The sequence below is a fragment of the Sciurus carolinensis genome, chromosome 12 (assembly GCF_902686445.1).
Source record: "Sciurus carolinensis chromosome 12, mSciCar1.2, whole genome shotgun sequence".
NCBI classification, from domain to species: Eukaryota; Metazoa; Chordata; class Mammalia; order Rodentia; family Sciuridae; genus Sciurus; species Sciurus carolinensis.
In genome coordinates this window covers 62,332,695-62,354,771 of record NC_062224.1, presented here as the reverse complement: position 1 = coordinate 62,354,771, position 22,077 = coordinate 62,332,695, and the positions used below count along the sequence as shown (strand labels likewise).

Below are 22,077 nucleotides of genomic sequence, written 5' to 3'. Positions count from 1 at the left end.
TCATTACATTCTCTCCTTTCCTAGTTTTCACTCCCTTCACTCTTATATAAAGAGTACTAGAAATTAAATACAGAGACACAGAGTGAAATATCACTTTTATTTTATTTCTTCATATTATCTACATGTAATTGGTTTTGCTAAATATAAAAAACAGCAACATGTAAATACATGTGGTCTCTGGTGATAAGTTCTCTAAAACAGTGGAGGATCACCTAAATACACACAGGCAATGTCTGTGGAGTAGAAGATAGTGTGAGGGACTGTCAGATCCCTGGGGCAGTGAAGTCTGGGAGCAGAAGCACACTCCTCCTTTTTAAGAGGACACAGGAATCCAAAGTCTGCATTTGCTGGAAGTCCTGGCTTTTAGCCCCATCAGATTCAGAAACCAGGTGTCCTGATTCCCTATCTCCAACCCCCTGCCTGAAACCCTTCATCCTCCCTCCTCAACCACCCTCTCAGGGAAACAGGGTTCTAGGTACTTTTACAAAAGTCTCAGTCAGTATTTGGGGGAGACAGGTCTGTTTTTCAGATATCCTCCTTGTGTAAGGGAAGCAGAGTTTTTTTTTTTTTATTGTTTATTGTTTTAATTCATCAGATAATAGAGTAAATCAGTTCTATTTCCCCAGCCTTCATGATAGGGTTTATTCCCTACTCAGTTGAGAATTTGCCAGAGAATAGAAACTCTGAGCTGACAATCTGTTCATTGCTCTGTCATATGCTCAGCTAAGTAGGCCAGGGTCTCCTACTGGAACTCAGCATCTGAAACTGCATTATTTACTCAGTAAGTGCTTAGGATGGGTGATGGACAAGAAGGACAGGAACTGGAAGAACCCAGGGCAAAAGTAATATGGAGGCACTAAACTGGAACAGGGCAAATTGCTCACTGTAAAATTAAGACCTACATTAAGACCTGCTTCTATACACGTCTGGTCAGAGGCCTCAGTGGCTATACAGGGTGCCTAGGGCTGGAGCCCCCTTGGTGCAGGGGCTCCATCTGAGGCACAGCTGCACTTCTGCACCCGCATGTTGGGCAGGCTGACCACCTGGGGCCTGGTCCTGTCTCCTTCCTTGATGTTCACAATCATGGGCAGTGAGGATGTCTCTGAAGCGATGCACTGTCTTGGTCCAAGAAATGGCCACTTGATGGTCAGGGGCTCTGGGAGCTGCAGGCAGCTGCCCACACACTCATAGGTCAAGACGCCAGGGGGCTCCAGGACCCAGTTCTCAGCCCACTTCATCCCCTGGAGGTCCAAGTATGTCTGCTGGCGGCAGCAGCGGGTGCCCTGGGTCACTGGTGCTTCGGGGTCACAATTGCCTTGAGCTCTGTGGGGGCAAGGAGAGGTAGGGTCAGAGGTCAGCTGGGAGGGCTGAGGTCAGGATGCCCAGTGGGCAGCTTAGTGGAGAATCTGGAAGGACATTTATGATCCAACATTCATTATGTTCAAAAAACTGAATGTTTGTAATAGAAAACAAATGAATAAATATATTCAGAACATAAAGTCACCATAAAGTCTCCTAATATGCCAGACATTGAACTAGGTATGCCACATGTATTATCTCAGGTGATATCTACATTTCATCCTCAGTTGAAACTTGGGGAAGTTTTCCCTATTACACTTGAAGACAATGAACCCCAAAGATGTTCAGGGGAGGACAAGCCAGAGGACCTGAAGCCTGTAGAAGGCAGAACTATACGGAACTTTGGCTATCTGATTTCAAAGGGTCTTAACCACCATATGGTCATCCTCAATATACAGTATACATGAGGGATTGGTTCCAGTACCCTCTTGGCTACCCAAATCTGCTGATGCTCAAGTCTTTTGTATAAAATGGGGTAGTATTTGCATACTATGCACACCTTCCCAAATACTTAAAATCGTGTCTTGATTACTTATATCTAATACAATGTAAATACTATGTACCTAGTTGTTACAATGTATTGTCTGGGGAATAATGACAAGGAGAAAAGGTTCTGCATATTCAATAAGATGGGTTTTTTCCCCCAAATATTTATGATCGGTGATTGATCGAATTCACAGATGTGAAAGCCAGGGATCCAGAAAGCTGACTATACTATGCAGCCCTTGTTTGCTCCGAATAGCTAACTTGTCCCATGAGAAAAAGAATTCGGCCTTGCTAACAGCTAAGGTTAATATTTTTCAAAGACTTAATCATGATGGTAAAAGTGAAAATAGATGATTATAATAATGTGTATGATTCACTGGCAATTTGAAAAAATAAGTTTTTTTCAATAAAATGCATAAGTGGGGTGTCATGGCCCATGCCTGTTATCCCAGTCACTGAGGAAGCGGAGGCTCGAGGATGGAAAATTGAGACCAGCCTCAGAGACTTAGGGAGACCCTCAGCAACTTAGCAAGACTCCGTCTTAAATTCGAAACAACAACAACACAACAACAAAAACTGGGAGTGTAGCTTAGTCCTAAAGTTCCCATGAGTTCAATCCCCTGAATGAATGAATGAATGAATGAATGAATGAGTGAGTGAATGAGTGAATGAATGAATGAATGAATAAACGTTTGAATAATACAGTTTCTCTCCTTGGAAACTCTGACTTGTAGGAATCCGTCTTACCCTGGGGTAGTCCGCACAGCCGCCCCCTAGCTAGTTCCAGAGACCCGGACCACCCAATCTGCTGTGTCGCTGGCCTCCCAGCGGAAGCATACCCGTAGTCCTTGAGGTCCAGCGTGTGCAACTCCAGCTGGGGCTCGGTCTGCTCAGCGCCCACTGCCCCCTGCGCGGTGAAGCGGACCAGTTTGTGGGCGTTCGAGGCCCCTGGACCCAGATGCTCCCTCTGCACCGACACCTGCAGCAGCAGAGGCTGCCGAGGCCGTCTCAGCTGCTGCCAGAAGTTCACGGCCTCGGTCACGTCGAAGACCTTCCAGCCGCTCTTATTGATGGACACCAGCCTGAGACAGAGACCCGCGTGAGGGGTGGGCTCTGGGACAGGTGTCAGGAGGGCCCTGGGAGGAAGCCCCCCGCCCCCGCCTCGCCCTCATCCCTTGGCCCCGCCCTTTCTTGCTCCCCCTTCTCGGCGCTTAACCGAGCAGCCTCTTTCCCACTCCATTCCCCCAGCACAACAGCAGCCAGGACCCCCACCTGGAGTCTATGAGGGAGGTGCGGTTAGAGCCATCGTCGCGGACACGCAGCCACTCAATGGTGACCCGAACCCGGTTACTGCGCGAGGACGGCCTCTCTTGCTTGCGGAGCGCAGCCTTGGGGACAGGCTCCTGGAAGAGCCGCAGCACAGCCTGCACCAGTTCGCTGTTGGGTGGCAGTCGTCCCTCCATGCCAAACACCAGCAGGTGCGTCGAAGCCTCGGACACCAGGAACTTGCCGGCCACCTCTGGAAACAAGAGCAGGGTCAGCAGAGCCTCTCAGGACACCAAGGGAGTTCTGAAGGTGGCAAGCCCACTGACTGAGCAGACTGCAGGGCCAGGAGAGACCAGCCCCTTTTCTGTGTTTCTGGGGCAAACACAGTTACCTAAAAATCTCCCTTGAGTTTGGGCCTCCTTTAGTAAACATCAGCAGGAAGAGGCATCTCTGGGACCCTTGGCTAACTCCAACATATTGAAGATCAAAAATCAGCACCTGGGGTGTCTGGCATTGGATGGGCCCTTAGCTTGGACCCTTAGTGGGTGGTTCCAGCTCTGAGGCAAGAGGCTGCACTAGGATGGAGGTGCAGCTGCATTCCTGACAACTGGACACCTCTGCTGTCACACTTCAGTTCTATTCCCAGCTACCCAAGCAGCTTCTCCCCACAGCCAACACTCTCTTCCACCATGCTGGGAGGGAGACAGGTGAGGACAGTCCTCCACTGTTCCAGGTGAGTAAGTAGTTGAGAGAAGTTTTTAAGACAATCTGTTCCAACTCACCCTCAGACCAGAGTGGCAATGTGGAAGTAGACCCCAGGAAGTGGTGCCTGCACCCTAGCTCTCTGGGAAACCTGGTCCTAGCCACACCCACCCAAGCCCAGGGGCTCTGCTTTCCTCTATCTCCTCCTCTCCTCTGAGGCCTGGGCTTTGTCAGTATGTCCAGCCAGGCATACCTCCTCCTGGCCCTGAGAGATCCATCAGTGCACAGCCAGTGCCCAGAAGCCCAGGCCCACCCACCCTCACAGGCCACAGTCCCTCACCATGGGCACCACATGGTCTCTCCACAGAGCCCCACAAGGCAGGGGCCTCTTGACACCACCAGAGTGGTTAAGGCCAGTGTGTCAGTCCCTCCCAACCAAGGACCAAGATGCAGAAGGTGGAGGGCTCACCTCGGAAGCTCTGGCTGAACCTCTTCCCACGGGAGCGGTCCCCATGGCTGCGCTGCAGCAGGGATACATACTGGTCCTGCACATCAGGAGGCATGGCCAGTCCCTCGACATCGGCCCTGTCCAGGATGGGTGCCTGGCTGAGTTGCAGCTGCTGTAGCAGGCTGTCCAGAACCTGCTCCTCCGTCAGGGCCTCCCCAGGGCCCACCAGTGGCAGCACCCAGAGTGCCCAGCAGAACCATAGGGGCCACATGGTACTGCTCAGGATGGCGGATGAGTCCCCAAGGAGGCTGTGGGAGGATCTTGGGCCTGACTGGGTCTGCTGAGAACTAGGGCTGGCCAGCTTTATAGCTGGCCCTGGGGTGGAGAGGGAGGGGGTAGGTCACACCCCTTGGACCTCCTGGGAGCTCAGCAGCCAGACAGGCTCTTGAGTCCCAGGGAGGGGGCTGTCCAGAAAGGGCACAAAGGACTGTCTGGATGCCAACAGGCCTGGGATTTCTAGCTGTACTGCCTTGGCAGCTCCCAATATTTTTAGTGTCCATTGAATTTCCCTGGACATACCCCAATCTTGTTTTATGAAAAATGCAAATTTTTCAGTGAAAAAGTGAGTCCTATTAGACAGCCTTTAAATCTCTTCCTGGAAGACATTCTGGGTCTAGGTTTGTTCCAGAAGGAAGGAGGGAAATTGTTCTGCAGTCCTGCTGGTTCTGGCCACTTTCATTGATACCCCTTGAGTCAAAGGAATCTTCCTGAATCCTTAAGTCTTTGCAACCCCCTCCTGCTCCACACATGGGTCTCTTGGAAAAGCAATTCCTGCTGGTGTCTTTCCAGTTAATCACAGAGTGAGTTTCCCCCTTCAGATGGCAAAATCTTTCTGGGGAGGGGCTGCCCACTGACACAGCACACACCACTGGCACTCAGCTTGAATCTTAGTCATTTCAAGACATGGGAGGAAGGGCAGAAACCTGGAAAGCAGAAGCCACAACACAGAGACATGCCCTGTCCAAAACCATAGGTACTGGGGGTAGTGCCTTCTCCAGTACCTTCTCCAATACATTTTAGACTAGCTTGGTTTGAATATGGAATCTGATGCTTGTTCCATGTTAAACCTGCGAGTGAGTTATTTAACTACTCAGTGCCTCAATTCCCTCATCTGAAGACAGGAGATGATAACCACAAGATCTGCTTCATAGAGTAAGTATGAAGATCAAATAAATGAATACGAATAAGGTGTTTAGCCCAGTGCCTTGTTCAAGTAATCACTCTAGAAGTGTGTGCTGTTATTATTTGTCTGAAATCTGCATTCTCAGCATGTGGTCTTTCCAAAAATATCTTTAACAAGAATATGAAACGTTTCATGGATGCTCACCATGTGTCAGGCATGTATTCAAGAGACACATGTAGGTCTTGATACATCTTCCAGATGCAATGTTGGAGTACTCAGGGTGAACTGACGCTCAGTTGGTGGAAGGCTCAGGACAAAAATTCAGGCATCTGTTTCTAGAGGCCCCTCCTGGCTCAGGGGATTTGAGGGCATACAAGAGGAAGCCCTTCCTAAAACCTCACAACCTTGATTCCTGTGTTCTGTCATGTGGGAGGTGAGTGATGATGGTGTGGGGTGGAGGAACAAGGACTGTGGTCTGAGAGCCAAAGGACTGGTTGGGCACGGATCACCCCTGCCACCTTCCCAGGGCAGGTAGCACCCTGACACCTTTGTGGGGATGCTGTGTCACTGACAAATCTCTCATGTCACACATCCCAGGCAGAAGAGAACTTTCTGATTCTCAAGCGCAGAATTTCTTCTTGATGGAGCCCAAGGATACCATGCCTACACACACATACACACACACACACACACACACACACACACACACACACACATTCAGGCATTTGCGTATACACAAACATTTGCAAATATACATTCATTTGCATGTACACATACATAGCGAGGTTTTAGTAGTATGTAGGGTGGTCTTAGAATTAGAAGCGGGGGGGGGCGCGGGATAAAAAAACACCAATAGGGCTGGGGGCAAAACTGAGATATAGTGAATTTCCTTAGCATGTTTGAAACCCTGGGTTCGATCCCCAGCCCTGCAAAATGAATAAATAAATAAATATCCCATTCAACAGTTTGGATATCCTCTGAAAAATAAGGCTATCCTTCTGCATGTGGCCCAAACCACCCTCCCACTGTCTTGGTGACAAGCATAGCCTTCTTCAAAAGAAATACTGTTGCCTTTCTTTGCAAGTGATTATCAGAGAAAGGACTTAAGTGATGCAAACATTTGGGCCTTAAATCGGGCCAAAAGGTGCAGAAGTGTCACATTTACAGGCAACCCAGGACCTATGGTCCTCAATCCTAGAAGCTCTTCTGGGCTGGTGTTCCATAAATATGCAATAGTCCGCCACCCTTGCTGCTGGGTGAGAGGAAGCCCTGTGGCTTATCACAGGCCAGGAAGGTGCCAAGGATATAACACCCAGGCTGCCCTTGCCTGCCACAACCCCCTCCCCAAGCCTCTAGCATCTAGACCTATTGGGAACTCCCTGGGGCCAGAGGCTCACAATGAGACCTCGTGGACCCCATTATAGTTCAGCAAGGACATGCTGTCCCAGGGAAGGAAGCCAGGTCCCTGGTGCTGCTGCTTCCCTGACTTACAGATATGCACAAGAGGCCATCTACCACCTAAGAGACACACCAGGGCAAGAACTCTGGGAGTACCTGGGAAACTGACATGCTAAATGGAAACCTCATTTTCCAGAGAAGACAATGAAGTGGAGGGACCCTTCCTAGATCCTCCAGATGTCTTCCTGGTGCTTCTGGATTGCCCTGTCAGGACAGAGCCAAGTCGAGAACTGAGCCCTGAGTGGGAAATGGAACTATGCAGTCGACACCTAGTCTTGCCAAGGACCTGGGATGGGACCAAGCATCTGAGGCCTGGTGCTGAGGGTGGTTCTGGGAGTGGGGTGTGGTCACTGGGAGCCTGCAGAGGTGGTACATGGTTGGAAAACTGACACCCCTTCCAAATTTGGGGGAGCCTCCCTTGAGTAAGGAGCCTGGGAACACATAGCACCAATAGAACTTATCCAGCCAACCACCCTGCTTTCCCCGGCTTTGAGTTGAAATGGACTATTGAGCTTAGAGCTGAAATGGAGTCTCAAGGCCATCCTCCTTCCCCAAGGTTTTGAGCTAAGAAAGCTGAGGCCTCAGAGAGATGACAACTTCCCCACACTCACGCAGTTAATGATAAACACCTGCACGAAGCCAATTCTTCCAATTCCCAGGCCATAGTTCTTTCTACAACCTGAAATAATTTCCATTGCCCATCCTACCCTGTCCCCCTGAAGCCTGCAGGGCTCATCCATCAGCCTTAGGCAAGCTGGGGATTCATCAACCCACAGTTGGGTCTGGGCAGGGGAAGGGGGCAGGGCAGCGTGAGAAGCAGACAGACAGAGGACAAATCCTGCAGACTCCTCAGGTTTCCCCAAGACACAGGCTTCTGTCCTGAATGTGGATTCCCAGCAGCCTGGAGAGTTCTGTTGGGAAATAAAGTAATTGGGCAATTAGCCAAAAGCCAAAAGAAGGACACGAATGTGGATTGGGAAACTTTTTACAATGGACAGATTAGCCCTCGGGAGGGAGGGAGGGCAGTCACTCTTTGTCATGCAGAGGAAGGAGTCAGGCCACCCCTCAGACTGTGGATCTGGATGGAGCGTCTGGTTTTGGGGTCAGGTCAGACTAACAAAACAGAAAAATTATAAAATAGCCCCTTCTGTCCTGGTGGGAGGAAAGAAGTTTGGAGAATAGAGAACGTTCGCTGAAAGCTGTCTAAATTGGAACTCTCTCCCCCAAAGATGTAGTCCAGATTGTTTATGAACCTGAATTGTTCAGGCTTTTACAATTTTAAGTGAAGCTTTTTTTTTTTTTCTTCTTTTCTACCAAGATATTGTAAATGTTTTAAGTGTAATCATCTGAATGCTGTACCAAAAGAGCAAATTCTTGGCACTATCATTTGCATTTCTTTTAGGACTGAGACCCAAGCAACCAAAGTCTTCTCCAACCTGGATGACTTTAGACTACCCAAATGTCTCAGCTTGCTCGGTTCTCTCAGAACCACCTTCCATGATTTGGGCCGCTGCTTTCCCGGTCATTGTTGTCTGGCCTGGTCATTCCACACAGCGTAGCCTTCACGAAACCATGATACAGGCTGCCCCTGAGCTCTGGGGATGGCTCTCTATTCCTACCTCCTCTCTGCCCAGACAATTTCCCCACAACCCTACTATTGTGGCATCTCCCACCTTCCATCAAGGGGTCACTGCCTAGAATGGCACAAGGAATGTCGCACAGGCATGGGGAACTGAGTCCACTGGGGGCAGAGACTGAGAATCGAATGCCAAAGATTCTAGGCCTATTAGGTTGGAGGAGCTGGGCAGGGTGAGGAGGCACCTCTAGCAGGCTTGTAGAAGGCTGCTGCTGAATTTCCGTGAAAAACTAGCCCATTACACCATCCAAGTTACTCAAAATCTTGCCCTTCTAGATGATTCCCCAGCTTCATGATTGCCTGTGATGAGAGGAAAGAAAATGACCAGGAAAAAAACTTTTTTTCTTCTGAGAGATCCTTTCTGGACTTTTCTCCAGATATATGAGAAGAAGAACAGGTGAACAGAAAACTTTTTTGTTCTTCTACTCTAAATACTCTGAACAAGCAACACGTTATATGTGAACTAAGTATCACAATATTTAATGCTTCAATAGATCTATTGAGTTGTAGTTATCTCCATTTTCCTCTAAAGTTCCATTTCTTCTCCTCTCTGTCTTTTCTAAAAACTCTTTTGTCTTTCTTTACAGTTTTCATACTTCTGGAAATTTTCACATCCAAGAACCCTGACATAGGAAGCAGGAGATCAGAGGAGACCAGATGCTGATTACTGTCCCTCCCTGCCTGGTGACCCCTTCCCTGCCATTTCTGTGCCCACACAAAACAGTTCCTATCTTGCTCCAGATCAGTCACCACTGTTGTGACTTCCCACATCACAGGCAGAAGTTCCTCTTTCTTGCCCCATCTGGAAGTTCTTCTCCAGGTCCCAGCCCGACTTTCCATCCCCCGTCTCCAAACCCCTCCATTTGGCGTTCTGGCCTCTCACATGGGCCCCAGATGATCCTCTATCTGCTCATTCTTTGTGGCCCTTCTTCTCTTTACCCTTGAACTATTTCTCTTCTGGAAATTCTCAGCATTTTTTTTTTTTTTTTTTTTTTCTGATGCTGAAGTTGAAACCCAGAGCCTGCCCCTGTTCTGACGATCCCATCTCTCTCCAGGACAGTTAATGGCACTCTCTCCTGGCATCATAGAGAGATGATTCACTCTCCCTATAGAGCGAAGGGCACTTTTGTTTGATCCTGTAATCATGCCCAGCACCGTGCCTGCCAAATAATTGCTCAGATAGTTTTTGTTGAAAGAGAGAGAGGGAAGAAGGAAAAGATGAAGAAGGAGGAGGAGGAGGAGGAGAAGCCGGAGGAGAAAGAAAAGAAAGAGAGAAGATACGTGTCTTTTTTGACTAAGAAAATTGAAACGGGAAATTAGAGACATGAGATCTGTGCCCAGATTAAGCCCAGTATTCATCAGAATCTAGTAGCCAACACATAAAAAAAATTTTTTTTTCACAGTGCTGGGATGGAACCCAGGGCCTCACAGATGCTTAGCTATATCCAGTCCAACAATTCAATTTTTAAAACTTTTTATTTGTTCTAATTAGTTATACATGAAAGTAGAATGCCTTTGATACATCATATATAATGGAGTATAATTTCTCATTCTTCTGGTTATACATTATGTAGAATCCCACCGGTCATATAGGTATATATGTACATAGGGTAATAATGTCTGATTCATTCTACTGTCCTTCCCATCCCCATATCCCCTACCCTCCCTTCACTCTCCTCTACCTAATCCAAAATACCTCTATTCTTCCCTAGTGTCCCCACTTACTGTGAATTAGCATCTGCATATCAGAGAAAACATTCGGCTTTTGGTTTTTTGGGATTGACTTGTTTTGTTTAGCCTGATATTATCCAGCTCCATCCATTTACTGGCAAATGCCATAATTTCATTTGTCTTTAAGGCTGAGTAATATTCAGTTGTGTATATATACAACCATTTTCTTTATCCATTTATTTGTTGAAGGGCACCTAGGCTGGTTCCAATGTTTAGCTATTGTGAGTTGAACTACTTAGAAACATGGATGTGACTGCCTCACTGTAATATGCTGATTTTAAGTCCTTAGGGTTTAAACCAAGAAGTGGGATAGGTGGGCCAAATGGTGGTTCCATTCCAAGTTTTCTGAGGAATCTCCATACTGCTTTCCATATGGTTGCACCAATTTGCATTTCCACCAGCAATGTATGAGTGTGCCTCCCTCCCCCCCACATCCTTCATTTTAAAATTGGAAAAAAAGCACATTCACTTGGCAAAGGAGCAGAGGGTGAGAAGTGTCTCCTACACAGACACCTAAATCCTGGTCAGCTTCTCCCAAGCAGCACTGTATCTTGTCTGCTCTTCCAGCACAGTCTAAATTTGCACAAGGCCAGGTGTGTGATAACGTGTATTTGGTATCAGTGTTTCTTGTTTTCACCTGACAACACTCAACCCACCCCCTTCCCTCTGAGACATAGTTCTCCTGATTTCATGTGATTCCTTTGGCCTTTCTTTAGGATCACATTGGTCTAGATGGAATTTTTAAAATTATTTAATTTTTAAAATATCCTCATTGATACAATAATTGTAAATATTTAAGGGTATAGTGTGTGATGTTTGGTACATGTATACATTGAATAATGATGAAGTCTGGGTATTTAACTTACCCATCACTTCAAAAATTATCATATCTTTGTGGTCAGACCATTTAAAAATCCTCTTTTAGCTATTCTTAAATACACAATACACAGGGCCAGGGATATAGTTCACTGGTAGAGTGTGTGCTCAGCATGCACGAAAATAAAACATTTCTTTCTCTTTTTTTCCCTCAGTACTGAGGAGCAAACACGAGCCTCACATTAAGCACACATTCTACCACTGAGCTACACCCTCAGCCACTACAACAGTGTTATTAACCACAGTCACCCCTCCGTAGAACAGCACACCTGAACTTATTCCACCCACCCAGCCTATGACTTCATGCTCCTTAACCAATCTCTCCCCATTGCCCACTCCTCTGGTAACCACGACTCTATGAGATCAGCTTTTGAGACTCCCTATGAGTGAAATTATTCAGTATTTGGAGATGGAAAACTTTCTTTTGTTTTTTGAGTTTTTTTGTTTGTTTGTTTTTGTTTGTTTGTTTTGGGTTTTTGGTTGGTTTTTTTTTTTTTTTGTATTGAGGATTGAACTCAGGGGATCTTTACCACTGAGTCATAGTCCCAGTCCATTTCATTTTTATTTTGAAACAGGGTCTTGGGCTGGGGTAGTGGCTCAGTAGTAGAGCACTCACCTAGCATGCATGAGGCCCTGGGTTTGATCCTCAGCACCACATAAAAATAAAATAAAGGTATTGTATTCACCTACAATTAAAAAAAAATAATTTAAAAATTTTAAAAAAGAAACAAGGTCTTGCTAAATTGCTGAGACTGGCTTCAAACTTGCAATCCTCCTGCCTCAACTTCCCCAAATTGCTGGAATTACAAAGGGTGAGCCACTATGCCTGGCAAGAAATGGGGTCTTATTATGTTGCCCAGGTTGGTTCTGAACTTCTGGGCTCAAGCAGTCCTTTTGCCTCAGCCTCCAGAGTAGCTGAGACCATAGGCTTGCACACATGCACTGCCTAAAGATGAAAATCCTTTTTTTTTTTAAATTTATTTTTCATGGTACTGGAAATTAAACCCAAGGCCTTGTGCATGACAGGCAACCACTATAGCACTGCATCCCCAGCCCAGAGATAGAAAATTCTTAAAGGGTCATGTTTTCTAGGCTGTGGGTACCCAGCTGGTCAGTAAGGAGGGAGAGTTCTCACCAGCTCAGGGGAGAGCATCGGGTGGGGCTGTGGTAACGATGATAAGGGTCATTACCCCATTCCCTAATCTCCAGAGTGAGGCTGATAGCATAGGGAGGGGGATTTGCACATCCTGATAGGTGATGGAAAGGCGGGTTGAGCAAACAGAATACATACTAATGAATATGGAGTCATTTGGGAATCCCTAAGACAAGCCCCCTCCTGCTGGGACAGATCCTCTTTCCAGAAACCTCAGCTTGTTATCAAGAGCTCAGCCTGCAGCTATCACAGAAAGGAAACGAGCTTTTGCCATCCACTAGTGAGAAGCCACTGGCATGTTTTACCCCCTTCCTGCGTGTTAGGGAATGTGACACTCCAGCCACCACGCAGTCAACACCTCCTGGAAACACTTTTTGCTTCCTCTGCCAGGCAACTCTAAGCTGTCCTCTAAGCATTTGGCCTGCCTCTTGGTCTTGGAGCTCTGAGAGTTTCCTGGTGGGAGCTGAGTTTTCTAAGGAGGCTTCTGGGGTCTTGTGTGTGATCAAAGACACGTCTATGACACAGTATCAAATAGCACAGAAGGGTTTATAATGAAAAGCCATCCTCCCCTCCTCAGCCTTCCCAACATTCAGAGGTTGCGTCTGATGTTTTACGTCCCAAACCATGACGCCTTTTTCCATCCTCCTCCCCAAATTTTATTTTTATTTTTGCCAGTGCTGGGGTATTGAACCTAGGCCCTCAAGCGTGCTAGGCAAGTGCTCTCCCATGGAGCTACATCCCCAGCCCACCTCTTGAGGTTTTGTTGTTGTTGTTGTTTTTTAATTTTTTAGTTGTAGATGGACACAATACCTTTATTTTATTTTAATGTGGTGCTGAGAATTGAACCCAGTGCCTCCCCATTCTAGGTGAGTGCTCTGCCACTGAGCCACAACCCCCCCTCCCCCATCCCTTGAATTTTTAATAAATACATTGGTTACTTTAGTTCTTCTTCTTTTTTTTTTTAATTGCTATTTTATTTCTTATGTGGATGCTTCTGGAGAGGGCTTGGCCTGCTGTGTGAGTGACTGGGAGCTGGCCTATTTGGCACTACTTCTTGGTTCTGCATTCCCTTTTCCCTGAGGTGAGCTCCTGTAGACCCTTCATCCCAGAGCTGCTACTTTAGTTCTTTTTGTTACTTTTGAAAATGGAAACAATATACTGAAGCCTGTGTTTCTCACTCCCTGAGCTTTATTTTATTTTTGTGGTACTGGGGATTGAACCCAGGGATGCTCTCACTGAGCTACATCCCCAGCCCTTTTCACTTTCCATTTCGAGACAGTGCCTCACTCACTAAGTTGCTGAGGCTGGCCTTGAACTTGCAATCCTCCTGCCTCAGCCTCCCAAGTCTCTGGGATTACAGGCATGCCTAGCACTCCCCAAGCTTTAGATAATGTCTGCTTCACCAGGTAAGACTATGAAGTGTTCCTCATTTTCCCTCCCTCTTCCATTCCCATCTCTGATCTCTACCGGCTACATCCTTACTTTTGCCTTGTCCATCCTGGTAACCTTCACATTCTGTTGAGTCCTTTGTTTATGTTAATTTTTAAATGCTGAGAGACAATAAATAGCATTATTATAAAATTTTAAAATTAGGCAAAAAGTGCTATACTGTAGAGTATTTAAACAATACCGATGTTTTAGAACTTATTATTATTGTTTCATTTTTTGTGGCATTGGGGATCAAATCCAGGGCCTGGAGCTTGCTAGGTAACCACTTTACCACTGAGCCGCTTTCCCAACCCAAGAGTAACAAAACAAAACAAAACAGAACTTTCCTATTCCAATTCCCCCTCTTCATCTCCCCTGACTCCCTGAACATTTTTTGAAGGTAATTAACCACTGATATCATTTTTGTGTATATTCTTTCAACTAGTTTTTTTCTATAAATATATTAGTATGCAAATTAATATGTCTATTACATACATATCAAAATATACATTTTGCATTCATTTTCTCTTTTTCACATTGTCAGAATCAAACTGCACATCATGTCCTACAACTTGTTTTTCTCATTTAACTATATGTCTTGGAGATATTTCCATATTGCTGCCCCCCACAGCAAAATCTACTACCTTCTTTTATTGCTGAATAGAGTTTCAAAATATAGAAACATTACCCTGATTGAATTTTATATTTTTCCATGTTATAAATAATATTGCAGTGAAAATTTTTGAGCATTCCTCTTTGTGTACCTGTGTGTAGGTTAGACACTAGATTAGACACTGAGAAGGGTGTACAAATTTTGTAGATTTGTTAGATTCCAGCAGATTGCCCTCCAAGAAATCACTACCAAGTTAGCCAATTGTGGTAGCCACAAACCTGCAATCTCAGCTACTCAGGAGTCTGAGGCAGGTGGACCACAAGTTCAAGGCCAGCCTTGGCAATTTGTCAAAACCCTGACTCAAATAATGATAAATAAATAAAAAGATTTGGGATGTAGCTCAATGGTAAATTACCTGAATTCAATTCCCAGTGAAGGAGAAGAAAAATGAAATCTCTATCAATTTATACACCCACTCAAATGTCTTTGTGAGAGAACCTCTTTCTCCACGTCCTTGTCTCTCTTACTTAAGTGCCTACATTTGACCTAATCTAATGTGGGGGTGGGAATTTGAAAGTATCATGATATTGCCTATATTTTGCATTTCCCTGATTATCAATGAGATTATTAGTCAGATAACTTTTCCAATGTCAGGAGTCATTTAGATTTATTCTACCCATTTTCTATTGTGTAGTTTGAACCCAAGGGCCCTTAACCACTGAACCATATCCCCAGCCCTTTTTATTTTTTATTTTGAGACAGGGTCTTACTAAGTTGCTTACAACCTTGCTAAATTGCTAAGGGTGGCTTCGAAACTGTGATCCTTCTGCTTCAGCCTCTGGAGTTGCTGACATTACACGTGTGTGCTCCCACTCTTGACTTGTCTTTTCCTTATTGACTTGCAGTAGCTCTTTATATATTCTGCATATAGATCCTTTCTCTTTTTTTTTCAATCCTTTCTTGATTACATGCATGGTGAATATATACTTCTAGATCCTGGCTAGAACGTTCTCTTTTCTTAAGACTTCTTTTTAAGTTTATAATGTTTTGGTTTTTGTTGAAGTCAAATTTATTAGTCACTGCTGGACTTGGTGGCACATGCTGGTAATCCCAGTGGCTTGGGAGGCTAAGGCAGGAGGTGATGTAGGCCAGAAGAGGCTGGACACCTGAGGAATTTTCAGGAAGCAGGTTTATTGGCTGCAGGGTCCAGAGGGTCTATTGCCTACAAAATTATCTGGTCCTCAAGTCTGGAAATTCTTTGATCTTTATACTCAGTGGGAGGAGGGCTTTGAAGGTTTACATGACAAGTGCTTTTTGTCCCATTTTTTTAGATTAGTCAGAGTTTTACAAGTTTTTATCACAAAAGCAGAAGTAACATCATCAGGTCTGCAGACAAACAACTTTTGCAAGACTGAGCAACTTAGTCCTCAAAAAAGATAGGAAGTCCTATCCCACACTGTGGTTTTTTGTTGTTGTTGTTGTTGTAGATGGACATCAGGCCTTTATTTGATCCTTAATGTGGTGCTGAGGATCAAACCCAGTGCCTCACACGTGCTAGTCAAGCACTCTGCCACTGAGCCCCAGCCCCAGTCCTCCACATTGTTTTTTTTCTGCAGAAATTTTTGCTGATATTTTGTTAAATAAAAGCAATGATGGTGAGGGTTCCTGGAGAAGCTTAATTAAGAATCTTTGGTGTGGGGCTGGGGAGATAGCCCAGTTGGTAGAGTGCTTGCCTTGTAAGCATAAGGCCCTGGGTTCAATCCCCAGCACCAAAAAAAAAAAAAAAGAATCTTTGGTGGAGGATGGGGCACCACTACAGAGGATCGCAGGGAGCTGTAAGCAGAAGCATCCCAAGACATCACCCAGGTCCCTTCTCTGTGGGCAGCTTCCAGGCTCCCACAAGGCAACAACCACTGGGCAATGCGGCCCTTTCCTGAGGAAGCCTTCTCTGAGCAAAGGAGGACCCACTTGTCTCTAGAGCCTGGAGAAGCCTGCGAGGCATGCAAATTGAGGGGGCATATATAGAGGCCAAAGCTTTCAAAAAGCCTGTGGAATCTTCATAAAGGAAGGCTCCGGTTGGGTGGATGAGATGGCTTCCAGAGGACAGTCTGGGGACCATCTGGAGACCATGCAGAGATGGTGCCTCTCTTCCTGGGCTGAGTCGCTTCTTTAACAAACACACAGTCATCTTAGGCGGGTTGCTCGTGTTCTCTCCTCAGCTGAGGACCATGGAGCAAAGGCCTGAGACAGTCCCACACTCATGAGGAAGGATAGCAGGGTTCAGGCCTGTTAGGGTTATCCCAGAAGGAGAAGCTGTCAGCCTGGCTAAGTCCTGCCCTCTCAGGCTACCATGGCTTGGCTTTAATTGTCTGTGCAGGAAGGCAGGAAGGTTTTGGTGGAAACTTTGAGTGGTCATTAGAGGTATAGAATGTAGGCAACCAGATAAGAAGTTTCCATTTTATTCCAAAGGCAACAAGATCTCTGGGGCAGAGACATGGTTCTATAAGTTTACTCAGTGACCCTGTGGGGAATGTAGGATGGGAGACCAGAAGGTAGGGCTGTGGTGATCACATAAAAGAAAAGTCATGGGATGGGACCTGAACCATGGCGGTAGCAAACGAGGTGAAGCCACCACCAACCCAAATGGTATGGTGACTAAGGACTGAAGGGATATGGCAGAGGCAGGGGAGGTAACTCCTGGGTTCCTAGATTGGGTGCCTACCAGAGGATGGGATCCAGATGTTGAGGAAGAAGACATCCAGTTCTCTCTGAGTCATGCGGAGCCCATGGGAAACCTGGGAGGGGGAAGCAGATTGGGAAGCTCTGGGAAGATGTTCGGTTGGAGAAACCATGACACCAGACAACACCAGCACAGCCCAGAGGTGGTACCTGAAACCACGAGGGCAGACACCACCACCAGGAAAGATCACATAGAAAAAGGACACTTTGCAAGTCTCTGGAGAAATCCACCAAAATCTCACCAAATTCTCACCAGAGAGAGAAAAAAAGATTGCTGTATAATGTCATCTCAGGACTTAGTGACTTAAACACCAAGTATCTTTTGTCTCTTTCCCCGACCCAACCCCTCATTTTTGTACCAGGGATTGAATCCAAAAGTGCTCTACCACTAAGCTACATCCCAGACCTTTTTATTTCAAGACAGGGTCTCACTAAGTTGCTGAGGCTGTCTTCAAACTTGTGATCCTTCTGCCTCAGCCTCCTGAGTAGGTGAGATTACAAGGGCATCCCACTGCACCCTGTTCCAGGAGAGGTTTAGCTGTATGGTTCTAGCTCAAGTTCTCCCACAAGGTTGTGTTCAAGGTTGCCCTCAACTGAAAGTTTCACTGGGGCTGAAAGACTTACTTCCAAGCTGGGCACAGTGGTGCACACCTGTAATGCCAGTGGCTTGGGAGGCTGAGGCAGGAGGATTGCAAGTTCAAAAAAAGGTACTGAGATCTCCGTGAGACCCTGTCTCTAGATTTAAAAAACAAAATTTAAAAAGGGGTGGGGATGTAGCTCAGTGGTTAAGCACTCCTGGAGGTCAATCCCCAGTACAAGGAAAAAAAGAAAGAAGAAAGAGAAGAGAAGAGAGAGAGAGAGAGAGAGAGAGAGAGAGAGAGAGAGAGAGAGAGAGAGAGAAAGGAAGGAAGGAAAAAAGGAAGGAAGGAAGGAAAGAAGGAAGGATGGAAGGATGGAAGGAAGGAAGGAGAAAGAAAGAGGGAGAGAAAGAAAAAAGAAAGAAAAAAAGAAAGAAAGACTCACTTCCACTTCCACACTTCCAGAATTCACTTACAAGGTCTTTGCCTGGAGGCCTCAGCTCCTCACTGATTAGACCTCCCCATGGAGCATCAGAAGACAGCTACAGATTCAACTTTTGTTTAAGGTAGGAGGTCAGGGCCAGAAATAGAAGTCTAGGAAATGTCCAAATAGAAATAATGCATTATGTCACAAAAGCAAATGTCTGAGAGAGCAACTAATTCTGCCTTTATTTAAAATTTTGTTATTTTATTCATTCATTATGGATTTTTAGCTTGGATTTTGACTTTTTATTTAATTATATTTTATTTTTTATTTTTAACTTATACCCTAAAATATAAAAGTTGTACATATTAATGGAGTATCATGTAATATTCCATACATGTCTATGTTGTAGGATGTTTAAATCAGATAAAACATATTTATCTCCTCAAACACTTATCAATTCTTTTTGCAGACAGCACGACCTTTTAATTTATTTTTCATTGTACATTATAATTATACCTAATGGTGGGATTCATTATGCCATATTTGTACTCGAACATAACATAATTTGATCATTCTCATTCCCCAGCATTTATCAATTCTTTGTGGTGAAAATGTTCAAAATATTTTCTTGTAGTTTTTTGAGATGTAAGTACATAATTGTTATCTTTATTTTTACTTTTTAAAATATTAAATTAAGGGCTGGGGACATAGCTTAGTCGGTAGAATGCTTGCCTTGTAAGTACAAGGCCCTGAGTTCAATCCCCAGCACCACCAAAAAAAAAAAAAAAAAAAAAAAAAAAAATTAAATTAAGAGGTGGGCATTGGGGCTGGGGTTGTGGCTCACAGGTAGAGCACTTGTTTAGCACGAGTGAGGTACTGTGTTCAATTCTCAGCACTGCATAGAAATAAATGAATAAAATAAAGGTCCATCAACAACTAAAAATATATTAAAATAACTTTTAAAAAGAGAAATTGTATGAAATTGTTTTCCAAACAACATTCTGAAAATTGAATAAAAATATAAAATTGATAACTATTAGGTACAATTGTGTAAATATAAAAAAAAAATTTAACCAAAAAAAAGAATGGGGCATGGTGTCGCACACCTGGGATCCTAGCAGTCAGAAGGCTAGAAAAGGAGGATCGCTTGAGCCCAGGAGTTTGAGGACAGCCTGTCTAAAAAAAAAATAAAATTAAAAATAAAACATTAAATTAAAATATTATCTTGATTACTGAGATTTTTCATGTCCACCTGGGCTGGGATGTAGCCCAGTGGCAGAGTGCTTAACATATGTGAGGCCCTGGCTTCCATACTCAGCACTGGGTAGGAGGGGGTCCCCACTCACCCACCTCTGTCCCAGCCCTAGGAGGAGCAGAGGGCCGCAGCTGGGCCTGTGAACATGCCAGGGAAAAGGAACCCTTGTCAAACAGAGACACCAGGGAGAGAGGAGCTTGCTTCCTTCCTCTGACTTTGCCACATCATCGTGGTTTCTGCATTTGTCAAAGTTGGGAGGAGAATTAGAATTTCCTGAAGTCCAGCCTCAGCCCAATGTGAGACACTTCCAGGCAGATCCCCAGCAGCCTTTAAGCCCCAGTGTCCTGCCTCCTAAAACCCTGTCAAAAGGGCAGAGCCTCGGGCTGGGGAGATAGCTCAGCTGGTAGAGTGCTTGCCTCACAAGCACAAGGCCCTGAGTTCAATCCCCAATACCACACACACACAAAAAAAAACAAAACAAAAGGGTAGAGCCTCCTTTAGGAAAGCATTTTTAACCTGTAATCCCGGTGGCTTGGGAGGCTGAGTCAGGAGGATTGCAGGTTCAAAGCCAGCCTCAACAATTTAACAAGATTTTAAAAAACCTAGTGAGGTCCTGTCTAAAATAAAAAAGAAAAAGGGTTAAAAAGAAAACACGTTCAAGGAGGGGAGGGAGTCAATTTTGGAGCTCCAAATGGTGTCACCTTTCCTCCAAGGATCAAAGCTGGGGGTGTATGAGGACCCTGTGGGTCCCAGAAACCAGTCCAAAGGTTCTGTGCTCATATTTCCATCTGCCTAGGTTCCTTGCCTTCACATATAATTTCTACCCCCTAAACAATGGCGGCCTTTGAGAAGGGAAGCCAATGCCAAAACATACACACTCATCTGTCTAAGGTCATGCAGTCTGTCCTGTCTGTCCCCACTGGGATTTGAACTCAACCCCCTGAGGCTGCATCCTTAGTACCATCATCTTATGGGCAAACAATCTCCTAGTCCTAGTGGATTTGAACCCAACCACCTGGGAAGCCACCCAGTCCTTTCCACAGTTTATTCATTCAATCAACATTTACCGAACACCTGTCCGTCATCAGACACTTCTGAGTTGGGAAAACAGAGACGGGTCCACCCTTCAGGAGCTCAGTGTTTAGTAAACAGAATACAGGGGATAAGCGTGGCTGGGCCCAGTTAATGCCAGTGCTAATGTGGATTCTCATTAGCTTCCTAGAGAGAGGATTTCAGATTCCTTCCATGTTGACTGGGCAGATGCAGCCCTGCCGTCAACTGAGCATTCCAGGGTTGGGGAAGGTCCTGAGCAGTGAGTCACAGTATAATCCCTTCAGACCTGGCTGCACTCTTGCCTCTTGGCTGGAGGGTTGTGTCACAGCCTGGAATAAAAAGCAAGTATCATTCTTGCCACCCCAAAGGACACTGGCCAGACTTATTGCCTGTAAACCCCAGTTAATGTGACCAGGCTTTACAGCAGTGTCAACAAATCGGTGCTTAGGGCACTCAAGACATAAGACGAGGTTTAAGAGAAAGAAAGTAGCAAGTCAGGAAATGTGTGACTGAGGGCTGGTCGCACATTTGTGTGGTAGAGCGCTTGCCTAGCACATGTGAGGCCCTGGATTTGATTCCCAGCACCACAAAAATAAATAAAGTTCCATGAAATTTGTGTCTGAGATCCACGTCAGGGACACTGACTTCTCTCCATGGCAGAGATGATCCCTCTCTAGCCTCCACTGACCCACATGTTTCTGAGTGGCCCCAGTACCTGTGTGCTAGTCAAGCCCACAGGGTCCTGAGCCACACTGCCTGGGCTTCATGCTACGACTCCATGAGAAGGGTGCCTGCAGGCTGCTCTCTTAATTTCTACATGGTAAGAAGGAGGAGGAGGATGACAGAGCCTTCTTCGCAGAGTTGTTTAAATCAGTATGTATTTATTTGTAGTGCTGGGAATCAAACCCGGGGCCTGTCACTTGCTAGGCAAGCGTTCTACCACTGAACTACAACCCCAGTCACCTTACAATTAAAAATAACAACATGTCAGAAGGAAGTGCTTCTTGGCTACAGAAGCTGTCTTCATAAACCCACACATTCAAAACAATTTTCTTTTGAGCATCTCGGTGAGGGAGCATTGTTAAGTCTGGCACATTAAAAAGTCATGTGCTGCCCAGCGGCAGGGGATTATCATGGGTAGGAATTATGTGAGGTTTCTGGGTTCCCTGCCCCACCCCTACCTATAGTGGGAGAAGAAAATAAGAAGAGCCATGTGTGGGGAGGAGAAAGAGGACCCAGAGTTTCCCCACCAGCCCCCTGGGCTCAGGTTCTGGGCAGTGCCCTCCTGGCCATGCAGAGGCAGATATTGTGATGGACTCTAAGCCCCCGCTGGTAGCCTGCAGGGGTCGCTGCAGAGCTGGAAACCATGATGCTAAGGGTGTGTCTGCAGCACTGTCAGGTGTGCTTGCAAAGTGATCATCCTCTCTTCTCCCAAACCCTGTGTGAGCTGGGGCGCTGGTGCACAAGCTTGTAATCACAGCTATTCAGGAAGTGAAATGGGAGGATCACAAGTTTAAGGCCAGCCTCTACAACTTAGTGAGACCCCTGTCTCAAAAAACAAAGGCCAGGGATGTAGCTCAGTGTGAAAGTGCCCACAGGATCAATCCCCAGTACCCCACTCCAGAAAAACTCAAACTTGTGTGAGTACAGGGTCTTTCCAGATGAAGAAACTGAGACCAGAGATGT

General features: G+C 45.7%; 1 protein-coding gene across 1 annotated transcript; it reads right to left on the bottom strand.

The window, feature by feature from the left end:
- Positions 1 to 83: 83 nt before the first annotated feature.
- Lefty2 (left-right determination factor 2) lies at positions 84 to 4,580 on the bottom strand. Its single transcript, XM_047521186.1, has 4 exons — positions 4,283 to 4,580; positions 3,118 to 3,364; positions 2,685 to 2,927; positions 84 to 1,323 (listed from the first exon to the last, which is right to left on the bottom strand). The coding sequence occupies exons 1-4, from the start codon at positions 4,530 to 4,532 to the stop codon at positions 960 to 962; spliced, it is 1,104 nt and encodes a 367-aa protein (XP_047377142.1). The 5' UTR covers positions 4,533 to 4,580; the 3' UTR covers positions 84 to 959.
- Between the last annotated feature and the right edge of the window lie 17,497 nt (positions 4,581 to 22,077).